The sequence below is a fragment of the Passer domesticus genome, chromosome 1, assembly GCF_036417665.1.
Source record: "Passer domesticus isolate bPasDom1 chromosome 1, bPasDom1.hap1, whole genome shotgun sequence".
NCBI classification, from domain to species: Eukaryota; Metazoa; Chordata; class Aves; order Passeriformes; family Passeridae; genus Passer; species Passer domesticus.
Window position 1 is genome coordinate 76,139,518 of NC_087474.1, and position 17,912 is coordinate 76,157,429.

General features: G+C 41.2%; 1 protein-coding gene and 1 long non-coding RNA gene across 6 annotated transcripts in view; both read left to right on the forward strand.

The window, feature by feature from the left end:
• Nucleotides 1-14,530, forward strand: part of F13A1 (coagulation factor XIII A chain) — a 66,762-nt gene extending 52,232 nt beyond the window's left edge. For all 5 annotated transcript variants that reach the window (XM_064425533.1, XM_064425500.1, XM_064425510.1 and 2 more), the window contains 5 exons: nucleotides 553-706; nucleotides 1,290-1,577; nucleotides 5,649-5,809; nucleotides 8,623-8,759; nucleotides 12,575-14,530. In XM_064425533.1, coding sequence (XP_064281603.1) covers nucleotides 553-706; nucleotides 1,290-1,577; nucleotides 5,649-5,809; nucleotides 8,623-8,759; nucleotides 12,575-12,719 — 885 coding nt within the window. In that variant the 3' untranslated portion in view covers nucleotides 12,720-14,530. The remainder of the gene's footprint in view (nucleotides 1-552; nucleotides 707-1,289; nucleotides 1,578-5,648; nucleotides 5,810-8,622; nucleotides 8,760-12,574) is intronic.
• Nucleotides 14,531-16,343: 1,813 nt separating this feature from the next.
• Nucleotides 16,344-17,663, forward strand: LOC135288335 (uncharacterized). Its single transcript, XR_010351506.1, has 3 exons — nucleotides 16,344-16,463; nucleotides 16,762-16,897; nucleotides 17,442-17,663. It is a non-coding gene; the product is annotated as an uncharacterized LOC135288335 (long non-coding RNA).
• Nucleotides 17,664-17,912: the final 249 nt, after the last annotated feature.

The following is a 17,912-nucleotide window of genomic DNA, read 5'->3' on the forward strand; positions in this document are numbered from 1 at the left end:
TCTAGCTGCTCATTCTTTCTGCTCACCACGTTCCTTTTGGCTGCTGTGGGTCATGGAGATCTCACATGGGTGATTTGACTGACAGATCAGAGAGGTAAATATCTCAATAAGGAGATAGAGGGCCTGGTCTGGAGCTTTAACCTCTTGCATCACCAGAGGAGGCATGCCCAGAATTGCAACACTGCAGAACAAGTTTCTCTCTAATTGAATTGTAAATGGCTTAGGACAGAAAAGAATGAAGATATTTTAGCTATTAAGCATTCTCCTCTCTATATCTAAAGCTTTTCGGTACAAGAAATGTGTAGTGGTGCTCCTCAAATTTGAATGACCTCTCTGTATCCTTGTAAAGTTTACACTTTGTAATTCTGGAATTGTGAATGGTAAAATGCATCTCAGCATACAACTATTTCAACTAATTTTAAATGTGAAATGTAGATGTGAGTAATTAGTGGGACTTCAAATCAATGTGTCATTATTTTGGGGGGGATAGACTGACTCCTCTTCCTCTCTCTACTTCCATATATCTCAATCTTCTTTCATTGAATTTCATAGGTGAATAGTGACATTTTCTACACAAGAATGGAGAAAAATGGTACCCAAGTGGTAGAAAACATTGACACGACCCGTATTGGCCAGTTGATTGTGACCAAGGAAGTTGGAGGTGATGGAATGATGGACATTACTGAGGAGTACAAGTTCCGAGAAGGTAACCTGAAATGAGCTGTAGCCATATGGACGTAGACTTATCTCAGTGAAATCCTGGATGATGACTTGGAAACCTCTATCACTGAGGGAGTTTCATGAAAAGCTGCCAAAGTGCTCTCTGGAATTCCTTGTTTGTAACTCCTTCCCAGAAACACTGTAGATGCATTGATCATAAGGCACAAGCAAAGCACAAACTTTGCTGCTCTGAAGTGCTTTAGACTAAGTAAATTGTAGTGAGAGTAAAGGCTAGTCATGGAGTAACTCAAAGCATTCAAAACAATTCAAGGCTTTCTGTACAGGTGTTTAGACGTTTCTTATTCAGGCCAGATGTTCACACAGAGTTAACCAGTGTAGCTGTATTGATAAGAATTCAGCTACTTCAGTTTGTCTGATATGGCTTTAACACCAACTCCCTTGGCAGCTGTGAAGTTATCCCACTGTTAATGTTATCCCAGGAGAGTTCATGATCCTCATCTGTTTATTTCAGCTACTACAAACTATGGAAGACACACTCTTATGATCAGTAGGTGGGTTAACGCTGCACTTCTGTTTTTTTTCTAAGTCTGGTTTTCATTCATTCCTAGGCTCAGATGAGGAAAGGCTGGCTCTTGAGACTGCTGTGATGTATGGTGTTAAAAAGCAAAGTATCCAAGACACCACATACCAGCCACAGACAGATGTCGACATGGACTTCCAAGCTCAAAAGGCAGTCCTTGGCAATGACTTTAAAGTCACTGTAACTTTCAGGAACAAGAGTCGCAACTCCTATACTGCAACCACCTACCTTTCGGGCAACATAGTGTTTTATACAGGAGTCACAAAAAGTGAATTCAAGAAACACTCTTTCAGTGCAAAACTGGAACCCTCTTCATGTAAGTCTTGCATAGTTATTTTCTGTGTTATTAACTTTCACCGGTGTTTCCATTGGGTAGAGCCAATTCTAGTGGCTCGGGGTAGGAATATTCTATTGGGTATCAGAAGGATCCCCTCCCTACCCTGGGCTAGATCCCAGGGTCATTTAAAGCTGAGGCTGTTTTCTTCCTGCATAATGCTCTTTTACACAAAGCTGCATGTCTGGGAATTGTTAATTTTTCTTCTTTGGTACAAACGAAATCAAAGGAGCACAGGTATTAAGCTGCAAGGTATTGTTTTTCCTTTGAATTGCTTTGTTTTCCTAGCAGCATTTTAGCAAGTGAAGGGGAAGATCTGGTTCCACAGGATGTCATGTACAGAGACAAAAGGTTGTATTTTTTTGTCTTACCTGGTAGAAGCTGACAAGTTCTGAGTAGATTCAAGTGAATGTTTGGTTTTGGACTGTCTGGAGGACTCTGTGGTTCAGGATTTCATATTTACAGTGATCTAAAAAGTTTATATGTAATGACAATGTGCCATGATAGAGCAGGGACATTTGTCAGCTGGGCAGGAGTCCCAAAGTTGAATTATCTTTACAGATGCAGCATTTACTTTTCATAGTGCCCTCTGGAATACAGTAGGGAGATCCTGCCTCCCGCTTCTCATGAGAGAAGCAGTTCCTGGCAGACCAGCTCAGGAGGCTGTGGGCAGGTTTTGGTACTGCTCAAAGTAGGGAAGAGGGATGTTCTCCTTTTTAAATTTGGACATAATCTATTTCCTGTCAGCCATTGCAACAAGTGTTTAGGACCAGCTGTACTTCCAAGTGCTACCTAGCAGGCTCTAGCAACAAGTGACTGCCAATCACTTGTTCTCCTGACAGGCCTGTGTCCTTGGTGTCCTTGGTCAGTGCTGCCAGCTCAGCAAACATCGTGACCATGCCCACTTACAGAGATGAAGTAGAGGATCCTTCACTTGAGTTCCCTGCTGAGAGAGTCAGCAGCCATGACTTTGCCTTCTAGACACTGCTACTGGGCACACCAATCTTTCTGAGTGCGGGAGGAGTGGCAGGACTTTGGGAGCCCAAAGGATGGGCCTCCTGGACTGGGTCTGCTGCTGGATCACAGTAGTCCTGGCTGACCTCTAAGCTTTCTATCTTCTCTACCTCATCCCAGCTCAAGAGACACTATGAGCCCTCTTTCTTCCAGGAGGACTAGTTTTGTCTCAGTGAGAAGCCTCCATGGAACCACAGTTCCTATCAGGCCACAAAAAAATTCCTCTGCTTTCTTCCTCACTTTGAACATCATCTGAAATGGCACATTTTGTTTGGAGCTCATTATTCTGCAAAAAGTAGAAGTCCACTGATAAAGATCTTCTTGTGAAGATTAATAAAACTTCTACCTCCAGCTTGTAACAAAGCCCTGAGAGCTACTTGCTGATTCTTTCTAGCTCTGTGGATCATTTGCAGGGGGCCTGGAAATGGGCATTGGATTGTTCCAATATATGCTATCAAAACACAGTGTGAGGGCTTATAGTGACTTACATCAATTACTAAATATCTAATCTGAAATACTGCAAAACTTTTGGAGACTTGAATAGGTACAGCAAAAAAATCAGTTTCAATAGTCCTGGTCTAAATTCTGTGCCACTTCTTGGATGAGGGAAAATTCAGTCATCTTGTAGGAGAAGTGTCTGTTACATTTTCTGGCTGTGATTTGTGCATGGTTCCAGGACTTATTTATGTCTGCTCTTGTATCAAAAGTCTGTGTAGGGTATTGCTACCTAAAATACAGTTTCTCCAGTGCTTTTAGGATCATCTGGCTCCTCTCTGCAAGAAATTAATTTAACAGATTTTTAAGCATCACTGAGCATCACAATTCATTTTTTCTAATTGAAGTAAATGCTAAGAAAAAAAGCTTCTTGAAATAGTGCTGGAAACTCTGAATTGAGTGATGGTGAGTGAATGCAGACTGGGGAGAGGCACCCGAAAGAACAGAACATGGGTGTTTATGTATGTGTACCAAGAGTATGTCCCTATCACTGCTTCTGGACAATGAGACATTTTTAAAGTTATTCCCACTTTTCAAGGTGGGAATTTGCTTATATCTGAGCTACAGCCATCAACTTTTGGGGCACTCTGTTTGGCAACAGGACAAAAACTCCTCACAAACTGCACCACTGCGCCATTTCTGAAGATGATACATGAAATTTGAGCATGAATTTTTTCACCTTTTCCTTGGAAAGAAGTACATGTAGAATCAGGAATAGTGTCTGAGCAGGTGGGCAGTGTGAAGGAGGTAGTGTGATTATCTGCAAGTGCATGAGAACAATCTGTCAGGGATGTAATTGGAGGGTACCTTCCAAGGCACTCAAGCAAGATTTGTTCAGGTCAAGAAGTGTGTGTGTGTGTGTATATATATATATATATATATTTTTATATATATATATATATAAAACAAAAAATTACAATGCTAAACAGATATATTAAAGCATTCTTCCAGCCCAAAATACTGAAAGCATAAGGCAAGCTAAGTTTTCAAACACGAAAAGAATGAATTACTTTCAGAATAATGATTAAAGGAATTGTGTGGGATGAAAACATCTTTGAGGATTTGAATAGCATAAACCTTCCAGTGCCTTCAAAGGTGCTCTGGGATCTACAGAGTTATATTTAGTTTTCTGTATTTTTTTGAAAAACTATAAGGCAACTCAGTGTTGTGTCTCCCTTGGCTTTCCCACATGCAGTAAGTGGTACTGACAACTTATCAGCACAACGAGTGCTAAGACAATGGAAATATATTCTTCTTTTTTTTTCCCTGAAGTGATTAAATTTAAACCAGAAAGCTTATCTTTTCTTCCATTGTAAAGTAAATTTCTCCTGGTTTGTAACTATTTACTTTATTTATTTACCTTATTTACTTATTTACTTATTTACTTTTCAGATGAGAAATACCTTGCCTGATTTATAATTTACAGTTTAGGGTACTATGGGAAATTCTTTTATACAAGATGAAGAGTGAGAGGGAGGAAGCAGGAACACATCAAGTAATTTTAAGGCCGGCCTAGTAAATCCAGGTCAGGTGGCCACCAAGGGAATAGCTTTGAAACCAAATCAAGGAATTGGTTTTGATGTGAGCAGATCAAAAGAGCGAGAAGGGGTGAATGTCATTTACCCAACTGAGTTCAATTATCTCAGTGTTTCCAGTGTATGTCACAAATACAATGCAAATAACGGATAACAGTAATCATCATAGGTAACAGATGGGAGATCTTGATGTCTTTACTAGGGTTGTAATGAATGTTTATAGAGAGAAGAGCTCCAGGTCTATATATTTTCCCTGGTCAGTTAGTTAGCAGGTCTGATTCTCTGCATCACATTCTCACACCATTGTTGGCCTGGGAATTGCAGTTCAATATAGTTAAAATTAATGATTCCCTGCTTCTCAACTGTCTAGCCTACAGGGACTTGTTTCTTCCGATAATTATTGTCAGAGAGCACGTGAAAGCTCTCTGGAGGGCATGGTGGTGACAGGAAGACCTTCTTGCTAAATTTTGCAGGCAAGTCCAGTGTAGAACAAAGGCAAATATCCAGCCATGTCCTGGAGAGCAGATGATCTCCCAGGTAACCTGCATGGACTCACACCCCCCTGTTGCTGCTCTGGTGGCATCCCTAGAACAGGAGTAAATCGAAAGAGCAAATATTTACAGGAATGATACTCAAAAGGTGGTTTGGACATCTGTGCCCAATAAATACGTATTTCCAGCTTTCCTTCTCATTTATTTTGTGGTAGCACCTAGAAGCCTTCAATAATGACCTGGCCCATGCTGAGGGTACTGGGCAGGGGTTGTGCACAAACCCAGCCCTTGCCCCTAGAAGCTCACAGCCCAAATGGAAAGAGGGAAAAATTAGAGGGGAAATGGTGTAGTAGAGAAATTAAATCAGTTCAAGGGAAAAAAAAATCAAAGCCATTTTTTAGCTCAAAAGCCACCTTTTTTCCAAGTTACTCATATAATTGGCACTGGCCATGATGAGAGGAGCAGTTAGTGATAAGATTGCTTCAGATGCCTTTTTTCTTTCCTGTGTCTCCCCTCAGCCACCTCTTTTGACATTATGATCAAATCAAGCGAGTACATGCGTGACCTGCTGGAGCAAGCCTCCTTTCATTTCTTTGTGACTGCGCGGATCAATGAAACGGGGAAGATTCTGGCCGTGCAGAAGGCGGTAATGCTGGATATTCCCGCCCTGCGGATCAAGGTAGCTCAAGGTTGTGGTGGAAGGAATGTGTTCCCTACAAGGGTGTTGCATTGACTTGTGGGGTGGAGGAGTGTGTGTGTTGATGCACATTAGAGCATCTAACATGGACCTTACAGAGCAGTGGCTGGCTGGAGGGTGTGAGGGTGTACAGCTACATTTTATAGCGCATTGAGCATCCCTACGTTGAAGAGACAGGTTGACAGCAGCACTGGTAGGGAAGAGCTGAGATAATCTCAGTGGAAGAAAGAGGGGAAAAGATCTGAGAAAGCTGATGAAACTCAAAGGGTAAGACAGATTACTCACTCAAGTCCCTCAAGTTCTTTAACTACTTCAAAAGTCTATTATGTTTAAAGCAACACAGCACAGGGGCCTCTTGATGAAGAGCGAAGAACACTGCCATTGAAGTGATTTTGCTGGGAGAGCTTCCACAGGTATTGTGGAAAGTTTCTCCAAACTTGAACGGGCAGCACTGATTCAGAACAATGTCTTAGGACCTCAGTGCTTTGCTGCCACTCTAAAGGTAGTCAGTGGTGTTCCATGAAAGCTGGAGTGTTTCTGCAGATAGTGGTGTGGTACCTATGGAAACGAAGAGTAATGTCTGTGATACTACAAGGAGCCTACGTTGTATGGCAAAGACAAGGCATTTTAACTTAACTGGGATTAATTTAACAAGCCCCTTTAACTGGGATTTAAACTTCTCAATTCACAACTGAGCATCCAAATAAATTGCAATAGTCTCAAAAGCACCAAGCCTTCATCTGCTTTGAATGATGGAATTTGGATATGCTTTTTTCCTAATACTAGAAAAAAAAATCAGAACACACGTTCAGAAAACTTTATATAAGTATGAATACAGCTCCGTAAAATTCAGGACCTTGAAAGAAATCCAACTTTTCCCCTTCTATATATTTATTTGAACTAGTGCTCAGGTTTCCATATAATAATTTATGTAGCAAGTGCAAAACAAGCTTTTTTAGAAGCGGATCAAGACTGCATGAAAATTTGCCAACAAATCTACTCTGTTTCATGGTCGTTAGAAATACCATGATGTTCTGATCAGATAAATGTATTTTCAAACAAAATATTTTTGGGACTAAGCATTCCAGAGAGGAGGTAAACAAGACAAGTAAAATACCTATCTTCAATAACCAAATTTTAAAAATAAAGAATTCTTTCAATTCAATACTTAAACAGAACATTTTCTACATCATCTCAGAGTTTCAACTTCAAAATAGTTTGAAACTTCCTCTCTGCTGTTCTGAAGAACGGATTTTTAACATATGGAATAGACTGTTGTCCAAAACCTATGTTTCCAAGTAAAACTAAGTTTTTCTCTTTTCTGTTGCTTTGAGATGTATGAAAATACACTGAAATTTTAAAAGCTGGGTTTTTTAAAGGGATGGGGGTGGGGTGTGTGTGCATGTGTGTGAGCATGTATTGATAGAGGAAATTTTGATGTATTGTTTTTTAATGAAATTTAAGATAGTTTATCTGTTTAGTTTTCTTGTGAAGTTTGTTCGGTGGGTGTGATTGGCAGACCAAATTTCTTGATGTGAGAGTGAGAGAGAAGAGTCAAAAAATTAATCTCCCATTACGTCGTCAGATGAACCTTTGATCTTTGTCTGTTGGTCTAAGAAGATTGGCAGACTCAACAGTTGAGGAAATTACACAGTATTCTAACCTTGAGATCAGGTTACAAAAATAAGAGCAGCAAATACATATCATAGTCTCAGCTGCAAGTCTGGGACTTCAGGATGATTTTGATTCACACCCAGTGATCCTAAATGATCAATTGAAATTAAGATGTTATAAGATCTCTAATTGAGCCAAGACTTCTGAAAATGCCAGTGATGTCCCTTTGCATATTTAGGTGGCCAAATGCCATTGAGAGCTTAGTTGTATCTCCTCCTTTACTCCAGTTATTTTATTGGGTTTTGGCACAGAGTAATCCTTTAGATCAGAGCCTATGCAGCTTTTTGCAAATGTCATACTTCCTTAAAGAACCACTTTAAATTTATTGACAAGATACTTGATTTTCTTAGTTACCTTTCTCAAGGCCCTTTAAATCCATTGATGGACTTTGAAGTGGGCTGGAAGATCTGCCAGCCAAAAGTTAAAAACCCTTGCCGGAGCAAAATAAGTATACATTTTCTGCGAGAAATACTGAATTTCCAGGGGGATAAAGAGACCCCAGTCTCCATTCATGTAGCTGTTGTTTAAAAACACATTTCTTTGGAAGTTTACTATTTTCCAATGCAAAATATATTGCCCTTTTGCTTACACAGGGTTTGGAGGAAAGCTGGCCTTCAGGCCTCCATAAGGCACATGTGCAAAGTCAGAAACCCTTCACAGCACAATAAGAGAATGCAAAAGCAAGGGGAAGATGGGCATGACAATTTTGAGGGTGTAACCACATAACCTGGTGTTTCTAATTTAGGGTAGTCAGACCTGACCTTCTCTTCTGGAGCTTATGTCCTGAGCAATCCCTTCAGTGCTGGTGGGGAGCCTGAGAAGGTGGGCAAAATCTGGGAGAGAGGCCCCATCAGCTGGGCTCACCCTCAGCTGGGCCCTCAGCTCCAGAATTGTACATACAGATTTCTAGTTTTCTGTGGAAATGAGGGCCAACCTCTTGATCTGCCATGTGGTTTGAGGGAAAATTACAGTGGATGAAAAAATGTACCATCCAACAATTTTGTTCTCACTAGGTTTTCTTTGCCTCCTGCAATTTTGCTGTGTGCTCTGTTCTTCTGCCTTGCCTGTACTGTGTGTGTTATTATCAGTTTCTGGTGCATTGTCCTTTCCTTGTCTTGCAGACCAAAGGTGAACTGGTAGCTGGTAAAGAAACGTCTGTGATTGTGGAATTCACCAATCCTCTGAAACAAACCTTGGAGAACGTCACGCTCCGCCTCGAGGGACCTGGCATGCTGAGAACAATAAAAAAGCAGTTCGGGTAGGGAAGAAAGCACAACCAGCTGGGAGTTTGTCCCCTGCTTGCTCACAGTAGGAAGCTCACAAGAGACACTTAACTAATGCTGTGCTGAGTAATTTAATTCAAACAATCTCTCTGTGCTTTAAAATCCAATACACAGGGGAGCTATAGGTCTCAATAGTCAGTAGAAGCAGGGCTATCCAGAGTGATTGTGAGAGCACTTCATCTGCTCAGTACCAGGGTTGGAGGAATTGGCAGTGTTTGTGGGTAGTTGCTAGTGCAGCTCAAAGTTTACTTTTTCACTGTATTACATTATTTTTAGCACTTGACAATAGCACCTACAAGCCACTATTGCAGAGAGGAAGATTAATCGTGCACTTGAAGTGTTTACTGCCGCTCACTCAGCATGTGCAAATCGAGTCCTGTGCTGTTTTTCAGAAAGGGCTTTTCTCTGCTCATGTTAATCATGATTATACAAGACGTTCAGGTACCTCAGATGATCTTTTCAAGCTCATGTCAAGACACAAAATGTGTGTTGTTTGCAGAGCCTGCTGGCATAGCTGCGGTGTGTGTGTGAGTGCACGGCTCCCCGAAGTAGCTCCACTGCACAGGGCTGTCCTGGCACACAGACATCTTCCCAGCACAGGGCACTCCCAGATCTGAGGAAAAGGAAAGCTACCTTCATTATTCTCAGAGTCACACCTTACACTGACACCATGATACCCCTATGCTAAGCAAGTTGTAAATCCTCTTTCTGTTTGAGTTCAGTGTTATGAGCTTAACATTAGCCAAGGGTATATAACAAAGAAACTTGGAAAATTTTGAGGCTATGGGCATCTATGTATTTGGGCTTAGTATCTATCATTACCTGAGCTGATGGTCCCCAGGTGTGTGTAAAAGGAGTTTGAGAAATTGCCTCTGCTTCAGCAGCTGCATAAATTGTCAGCATCCTCTGCAGCCGGCAGGGGAAGAGGTCTGATCCTGACTGCACCTGGGACAGGGATAAAAAGATCAAAACCAATCTCCAGAGTAGAGCTGATAGAAAAATAACCATGAAAGGGCAACATACTGTGTTTGCTTTGTGCACAAGGTATGTCACAGATGCTGCTGAGCATGACTCAGCATGGTCCACAAGAGTTACACAAGTTGTGGCAATAGCCCTCATTGCTGCCCAGCTGTGCCAGCCTCCCCTGTTGTTCTGCATCCTTTTTGATCCAAAAGCTGCTGGGGACTGCCCTCACCTTCAAGGATGTAGAAATTATCAGGTGCATCAAAGGCACAAGAATTAGGGGAGAAAAATGACTCACAGAACACACGTCATTTTACTTAGAGTCACCATGTTTTCCCCTTTTCAGTAATGCCCTTGGCAACATTGAAAATGGAAATGGATCAGCTTAGTCATTTTAAGATTTAACTTCTCTGAGATGAATGTAGGATGCAGGTGATACACATGGAGGACAGAGCAAGGGGCAGTTGTAGTTTATTTAAATAATAATCACATTTGTCTCCATGCATTCAAAATGATAAATGGCTCCAGTGTGATGATGGCTCAGCATATTATGCAGAATCATTCATCACTTAGTTCTCTCCTAGTAAAATCAGATCAGGGTGGCTTACTCCATTTGCAAAGAGAATTGAACACATTCTAGGTTTTCCCCACCCTTTCAACACTTCCCTGTTTACCAGGGACTGTTACATATGGGATGGAGCTTTTACAGTTCTATGCGAGGATAAGTTTTTTGGCCTCAGTGTACTTTTCAGTTTTTCTGTATCACTTGAGTGGCTCCAAAAAACTGATCATGTGTGACCTAGCTAATACAACATTATTCTGGCAATGCAGTGGCTGGGGGGCTTCAGTCTTGACCATTCATAAAGTCTATATATAGATAAAGATATTGATATTTAGCTATTAGCCTTAGACAGATGAGGAGCTTGAGTTATGGAAAAGCCTTCGGCGGCGGCGGCAGCAGCTCTTACTCAGGGCATAGTCTTTGCATGACAAATGAGAATTAACCAGGCAGTGATGGATAGTGCTAAAACGATTATAGCCAAGCATACTTTCACACTAGCAGGTAAGTAATTTTGGGTGTTTCTACATGTCAGAGCTAAGCTAGTATTAACATCTGTAAAAAGAAGCAACTTGTTCTAGAAACAGAACAGTAGAGACACAGGAAAAGGCAGGTTTGGTTTCCCAGCTCAGCTGTTGTCTTCCTGCACGTGCACACACATACACACATATATATATGTACTGAGATGAGAGCAGTGTAAAACAAACATGGTAGTGCTACCCTCTCTCACTGGAGCCCTGTGAAGCTGTGGCCCAAAAACCTTCATCCTTAGAGAATCTGGACCCCCAGCTGCTCAAGAAGTCTGCCCAGCAGACTTCTATGATTACTTCTTCACTTTTCATTCAGATAATCCCTTGCAGATAATTCCCATAAACTCTGAAAGGTATTTTACTTTCTTCAGCAATTGAAGTCATCGGTTTATCATGATTCCATGTTAGTGGTCATCTGGTACCTGCAAACCGACCAGCTATAGGAAACAGAATCTCTCTCATTAATAACAAAGATAAAAAAAGGGAAAACACTTGCTGGAAGCAGTCTGCACATGCTCACATCAAAAATATGATCTTTCTCTGCTTTTTTTTTTTTTTTCCTAAAAGTGGGTACATGCCCCAAGGTGCCTCTATCTGTGTATGCAAAAAGGAGCTGGAATACCTCATTTTACCAGGGGCAGACTTGCACTGAAACAAATACTCAGGTGGGAGGATTCCAGGCTAGCTCATTTAGAGCTAATTAAGGTTTCCTGTCTAGTGGAAGCTTGTGCTAAGCCTGGGCAGATATTTCTGTCCTGACCCTGGCATATGACATGGCACCTGAGAACCAAATCCTACCAGATGAGAATTTGAAACAGTGACTGAAATATAGGCTTGCTTTGCTCTCACTTTGCTCAATTGTTTTCAGTGAATTTAGAATCCTCTTATTTAATGCCGAGGAAAAAAAGAATACATTTTCATAAATAGCTCCCACTATACTGCTTTTTCCATTGCTTCCTTTGGAGCAGTTTTATCCCAGCATCCACCAAACACAATCAATCAATCAATAAATATCAGCCTTTAAAATCTGCACACAGAACTTTGTGAAAGCACTGAGAAAACACAGAAGCCCAATACCTGAGGCTGTCCATGCATCTTAATTGTAGCAAAAAAGTTGAAAATCAAGAACAGTGCAGAGTGCCGTTGTTTTATATATGAGTTATCAGGAGTCATACATAATGTAAAAGAGTAACCAACAACAGCAAGACTGCCAAGAATATTTTGGCTTGTTTGTATGGACATGAAGAAGTCATCTGAAGGGGCCACTGAGGAGATCTGCTGATGGCAGGGTGGTTCAGGGCAGGAGTGATTGAAGTTTGCAGAAGAATGACCTGAACACCTGGACTTACCTAACCATTTAGGAAATCACCACCAGGCTATAGGCTATAATAAACAGGAAATATGGAATTACAAAGTAGAAAAAAAATATATGTTAGATATAAAGAAGGTCATTCTGAAGGTGATCATGAGAGGAAGTGACAGGAGGCAGAAGAAAATGGATTCATTTTGGAAATTTAAAATTAGCCTGGAGGAAAGGCTAGAAAAGGCTTTAACAGGGTCAGTTTGGAGAGAAATAGAAGATGGAGAGAGTAATTTATATGACGTTTATGAGAATGAGTGAAACATAAAAATTTGAGACATGTTATACTATCTACCTTCAGTTTCTCCAGTTTTGTGCCAGGTTGAGAGCACTGGCTGACTGACTGCAATATTGAAACTTTTCTCTTTTTTTATTCAGGAGAATCCCGATGAACTCTACATTGACCTGGGAGGTAAAATTTACCCCACTGCGACCAGGTTTACGGAAGCTGATTGCAAGCCTGAATTCTGATGCTTTGAGGCATGTGTATGGTGAGCTGAATGTCCAGATTCAGAAACCATGAACCAAGGTGCTGCCTTCTTCTCTCATTTAGCTATTTTTTTTTAATATCATGGTAAGAGGTGGCTGATGGAGAGGTATAAATCTGCTTATTGTTATTTTGGTCATCCTTCTGCTGAAAAAACTTGATAAAACAAACTAATTGGTATGACTGGGGAGAACATAAAAAAGCACCTGGATGCTGAATGATTTAAAATTAGCTATATGTAATTAAAGGCAATTCTAGGTCATATTATTCCTGTAGCTCACTTGTATTTATGGTCTTTTCCATTAGTGCTGCAAGGGAATTTGAAAAGCTCCATTCGCCAGAGTAATCTGAACTTTAGTTTTAATTAAGGCCTGGTATTTCACTGAAAAGGGAAGGGAAAAAAATAAAGAACCCAGTGTTATAAATTCTTAGACTGTATTACACAGTGTTGTGGTAGATCATTCAGGCTGCATTAGAAACAGGTATTTCTAGCTAAAAGGGTCTTCTTTATCTTACAAATTAATAGTGTTGTGGTTAGTGGAGAGCTCACTTTGCTGGAAGCATCTCTCAGGATGTTTTATCTCTAGAATATTCTCAGCCCCTTATTTTGTCTTCCAGCTTCCCTGTGCTTTTTCTCCAACTCTCTGATGTGTGCAGACACTCACACAGATTCACTTCATACCCTCATCAGACCCCATATGCAGCTGGTGTGCTGTTCCTCTACTTTGCTGGGTGAAAATCCACAGTTTTTCTGCCTCTGCTCAGAGTTTATCACACAAAACCTGCACTTGCTGGTCATATCTCTTGTGTAAGACCTGTTCTCTTTTCATCCTTCTCTGCCTTTTTTTCTCTCCTGAACCCACCCTGTAGACCCATCTCCCACATGAGTGTGTCAGGAGTGTTCGCTGCCCCAGAGCAGTCCAGGCTGGCAAGTGGGATGAAGGAAAGAGGAGTGGAGCAGGGACCCTGAGGGTCTTCTCCTGCCAGTGCCACAAGCCTAGCCAGTGTCCTGCACTGTAGCTGGGGGTGACTTTAAAAATATGGGCATGAGTTTAGATTAAATGGTGCCTGAAAGTTCCCAAGAATCACGGCTAAAGCAGAATGAAGACCTGTTACATGAGTAACCCCAGGAATACAGAGGGACAGAAATCATTTGGGAAAGGAGTAAAGATGTATCCTGAGAGTCAGAAACTTAGACAAGCCACAGCAACTCCTCTCCTCTGGTCATGGTGTGTGTGTGTAAGAGCAGATCAGGTATTAACAGCACAGGGGAGCCTGTTGAGCTTCTAAAGTTAAAAGGAACACCTTTCTCTTCAAACCCTGGGGCTTTACTGGATGGCCATGTCATTTGGTGGTCTCAATGAAAAGCAAGGGAGATGCCTTCCTTCCCTTCTTCTCCTCTTGTTGCTGCACATTGCCCATGGCAACTCCTGTAAGACCTGTAACCAGCTGTTAAGGTCTTGGGAGAGGAGAAATGCAGCTGCTCTTTTTACTAAAGCATGGGGAAGAAAGAAAAAATTCATACCACCTCACATAGTCTAGGAGTACCCCAGGATCCAGTAAAACCAGAATTCGGGGGGCTTTCACTTCAGGAATGGACTCGCTTATTTTGTACAGCTTATGTGACCACATCAGAAACATTGCCATGTCAAAGTCCTGCGGGGTAGAAGAGACTGAACAATGTGTTGTAAGTGCAAGGTGACAATCTCTGTTAGATAATTAAGCAGTCTTACCAATCTCTACATCTTTTAATAAAATTATCCATTTTGTGCTCTTGCATATAAACCTGCTTTCTATTTCAGGCATTTTATAAATACAGTGTAATAAGAATTCAAAATAAAGTGTGTCTGGTTGCACTTGTGTGTTGTATTCTGTAGTTTGATTAATTACTTCTACATAGCAGCACTGTAGACACCAGTTGCTGCATCTTCATTGTAAAAATTACAAAGTGCACTTCTGAGCCATGTGTCTTTTTTGGTGCTAAGGAGAAAAATTTATATTTATTTAAATGAAAAATAATATTACAGGATAATTTTTACTGGTTTCCTTAGATTTTCCTTCTGCTTCAACAACTAGCTACCTAATGAATTGGAGAAGGTGATGATTTCCAGAGAACATCACTAGTGCCAGGAAAAAGAATCCCTGGAATTTGTTTTAACTTGTCAGACATCATTAAGGCACCAGCCTGCCCCTAATGAAACCTTACCTATGTCCCATATTTAAGGAGTGCTTCTCTCAGCTAAATATTTCAAGTCATTTTACTCACACACATTAAGCTGAATGACCTTTGCCAGGAGACAGGAAGGATTTTATTTATAGTTTATTAGAGAGGTATATTGAAGTGAAGTGATGGCTGGGAACAGAGACCAGGGATGTCAGCAGCCCTTGGCACCACCAGCCCTCTAACTGTGCACCAAGAGGCTCACAAAAATCTAAGGAAAAAATGAGGATGGCCTCTAGGATTTCAGCAACTTGCCAGCCCGTGCGTGGGCTGTCACATCAAACACAGGTAAAACCTGACTGGAGGAGAAGGGAGTGCTGTGATTGCACTTTATGTACATATAGGGTGTGATCAATATATAATGAGGACAGATTGGCAGCCTCAGATCTGGAGAAGCTCTGAACCTGAAATGAGTTATAGAGTTCAAATTCTTCAGCTGAAGGTCTTTTGAGAGGGGTCTTCAACACAACCATCACAGCTCAAAGATGCACTGGGGAGGAAACAGTCCAAAAACAAAGAGACCGAGCTGAGACTTCCACAGCTCTCACAGTCCAGCAGCTCAGAGATGCTAAATGCAAAAAAAGCCACTCTTGAAGCACACCTCATTTGTTACCAACTTGTTTCATCCAAGCTGTTGGGCAGGTTCCTCCAATAGCCATCAACTTGTCACGTTCCAAATCTTGCTATGGTCAAAAGGAAACACATCTTACACGCAGACCTGGGAAGAATATATTGTTAGTCTTGTTAAAGATAATCTAATCAGATAATTATTAGTAACTGGAATAACTAGGTTGTTATTATATTCTTGTATCTTTAATATAATGATGCTAACATTTATAGTCCAAATTATATTAGGTAAAACTGGTACACATAAACTTTGTAGCATACTCCACTTTCTCTGCTTTTTTATGCACCTCTACACTGCCCCTGTGATGTCTCCAATCTGGGTGGGGACGTATGTAAAAGCAAGTCACCAGTGTCACAAGTCCTCCACCAAGCAGAGTCTGATATTAGTGGGGAGAGTTTATCTTCACTGGATAAGCACAACAGAAAATATCTTCCTTGTCACCCTATGATACATCAGAGGTCATTTTTACAGACTTGTACACTCCACATCTTGTTCTTTCTTTTATTGATTCAGCTCCACAGTAGATCCCAATTTGCTACATGATGCATTTTACTTCTGTAGGATATTCAGTGTTTGGTCTCCTTTGTTACATTTAGAATTTTTCTTACCTACCTCCTAATGTTGCACCCTTTGACAACCACTTATTAACTACTGGTGAGCTGTTTGTAGCCTGTGGCCTCCCATATCATCCTACACCTGCACTGTCAAGGCCCCTGTTACCATCCCATCCTAGTGAACCTTTATGCTGCATTTTATTTTGAGGTCATAAATAGTTCATTCTACAAGGAATAACAACCTGCACTTACTGTCTACTAGTTGCAAAAAGGACAAACAACAGCAAGAATTTCACCATGCAATTAGATAAAAGCACAGCAAAATCTAAAAGAAAGCCAGGAGTAGATACCAGGGCATTAGATAATTGCTTTTACAGGTAAAAATCTTGACAAGCCCTGGTGCCTGTGCTGCTAGGTTATCACCAAGCTGTGACCTTTCTCAAGCAATGGCAGCGTCTGATTTGTGCACCAAAAGGAGAGAACGTGACTGAGCATTGACTTTTCTAGTGACTGGTACTACCAGTGATAATTGGTTTGAACTGAAACTAATCAATAAACACTGCCAAATCAGTGACACACCTGGTCCCCTTCCCCCTTCTGCTGCTGGGCATTTTCCTTCCTGCTATGCCATTTTCTCAGCATATTGCTTTCAAATTTGTCCTTGTTTTTCCCAAGGAGAAGGCTGTGGCTGCTGGTGCTAACTTCTAAATTTGAGTGACAGAGGAAAACAACGGAAGACAACCAGATGAGAGGAGGTGGGAAAACCAGAATTGATATCCCTGTTATGAAAGAGGAAAGTCTAAAGTACACTGTAAGTGTCGATGGAAGGAGAGGAATTGTCTTGTATATTGGAGCCAGCATGATAGCTGGATGAGAAAGGGAGAGATGAGTGTGCCCTGTGAGGAGATCCAAGCTGGACTCAGCCTTTTCCATAAGTCACCTGCAGCCCAGCTCAAACAGGGTTGTGCCTGTCTGATCTCTGCAGGATTAGCCTGGGAATAAAAGGGGCTCCTTGCAAACATGCACGCAGCTCCTGCTCAGGTTTTGGCTGCCACAGAGTGGGCACAAGGCCCTGCCGTATGCTGGAAGCACCACCCAAAGCCACAACAACACACAGACAGGACATGATTGAAGGGGAGGGGAGAAGGTCATTATGCAACTGCCTGCATCTTGCCATCCCTGCAGCCATAATCCTGGCATATTGATTGTGTGACTGTTTCCTCAGAATCCACTAACTTATGGAAATGGTGTAGATCAAGATTCCAGGGTGGAAGTTATAAATACATTGGCTTACCCAAAAATCTTTTGAAGTGGATCCAACAGCAGACAGACTGATGAAATATTTTTGCCTCCAGGTGTGAAACAGGGGACACCCAGAAAGTGATGGGGGAAGAAGAATGAGCACTCTCACTGTCTGCTTGGTAACTATTTTGTTCATTGCTGTGTGAGTTGTGAGTTATGAATAAGAGAACTGCAAGTTGGAAACATCATGAATTAAGTGATGAATCAGTGAAATGGCATGTTAGACTGGTTTGTGCAAAGTTTGAAGTGTGTGTTTCTTTCCTAGTAGGTTCACAGAATAAAGTCTAATTTATGTATTAATTTTAATACATTTTCCTGAAATTTCAAGCAATCCAAATGCATCATGACAACCCTAATGGAAGGAGTGGGAAACATCAGGTCTAGTGAAAATTGTAGTAGCAATGAATGGTGTTGCAGATGCAAGTATTTTGCTTATGCAACAGAAATATCCTGGTTGGGCACAAGTGCAACACAGAAGTTCTGTTTAGTAGCTTTGGTGGCTCTTTTTTTGTGATCTTTGAGGG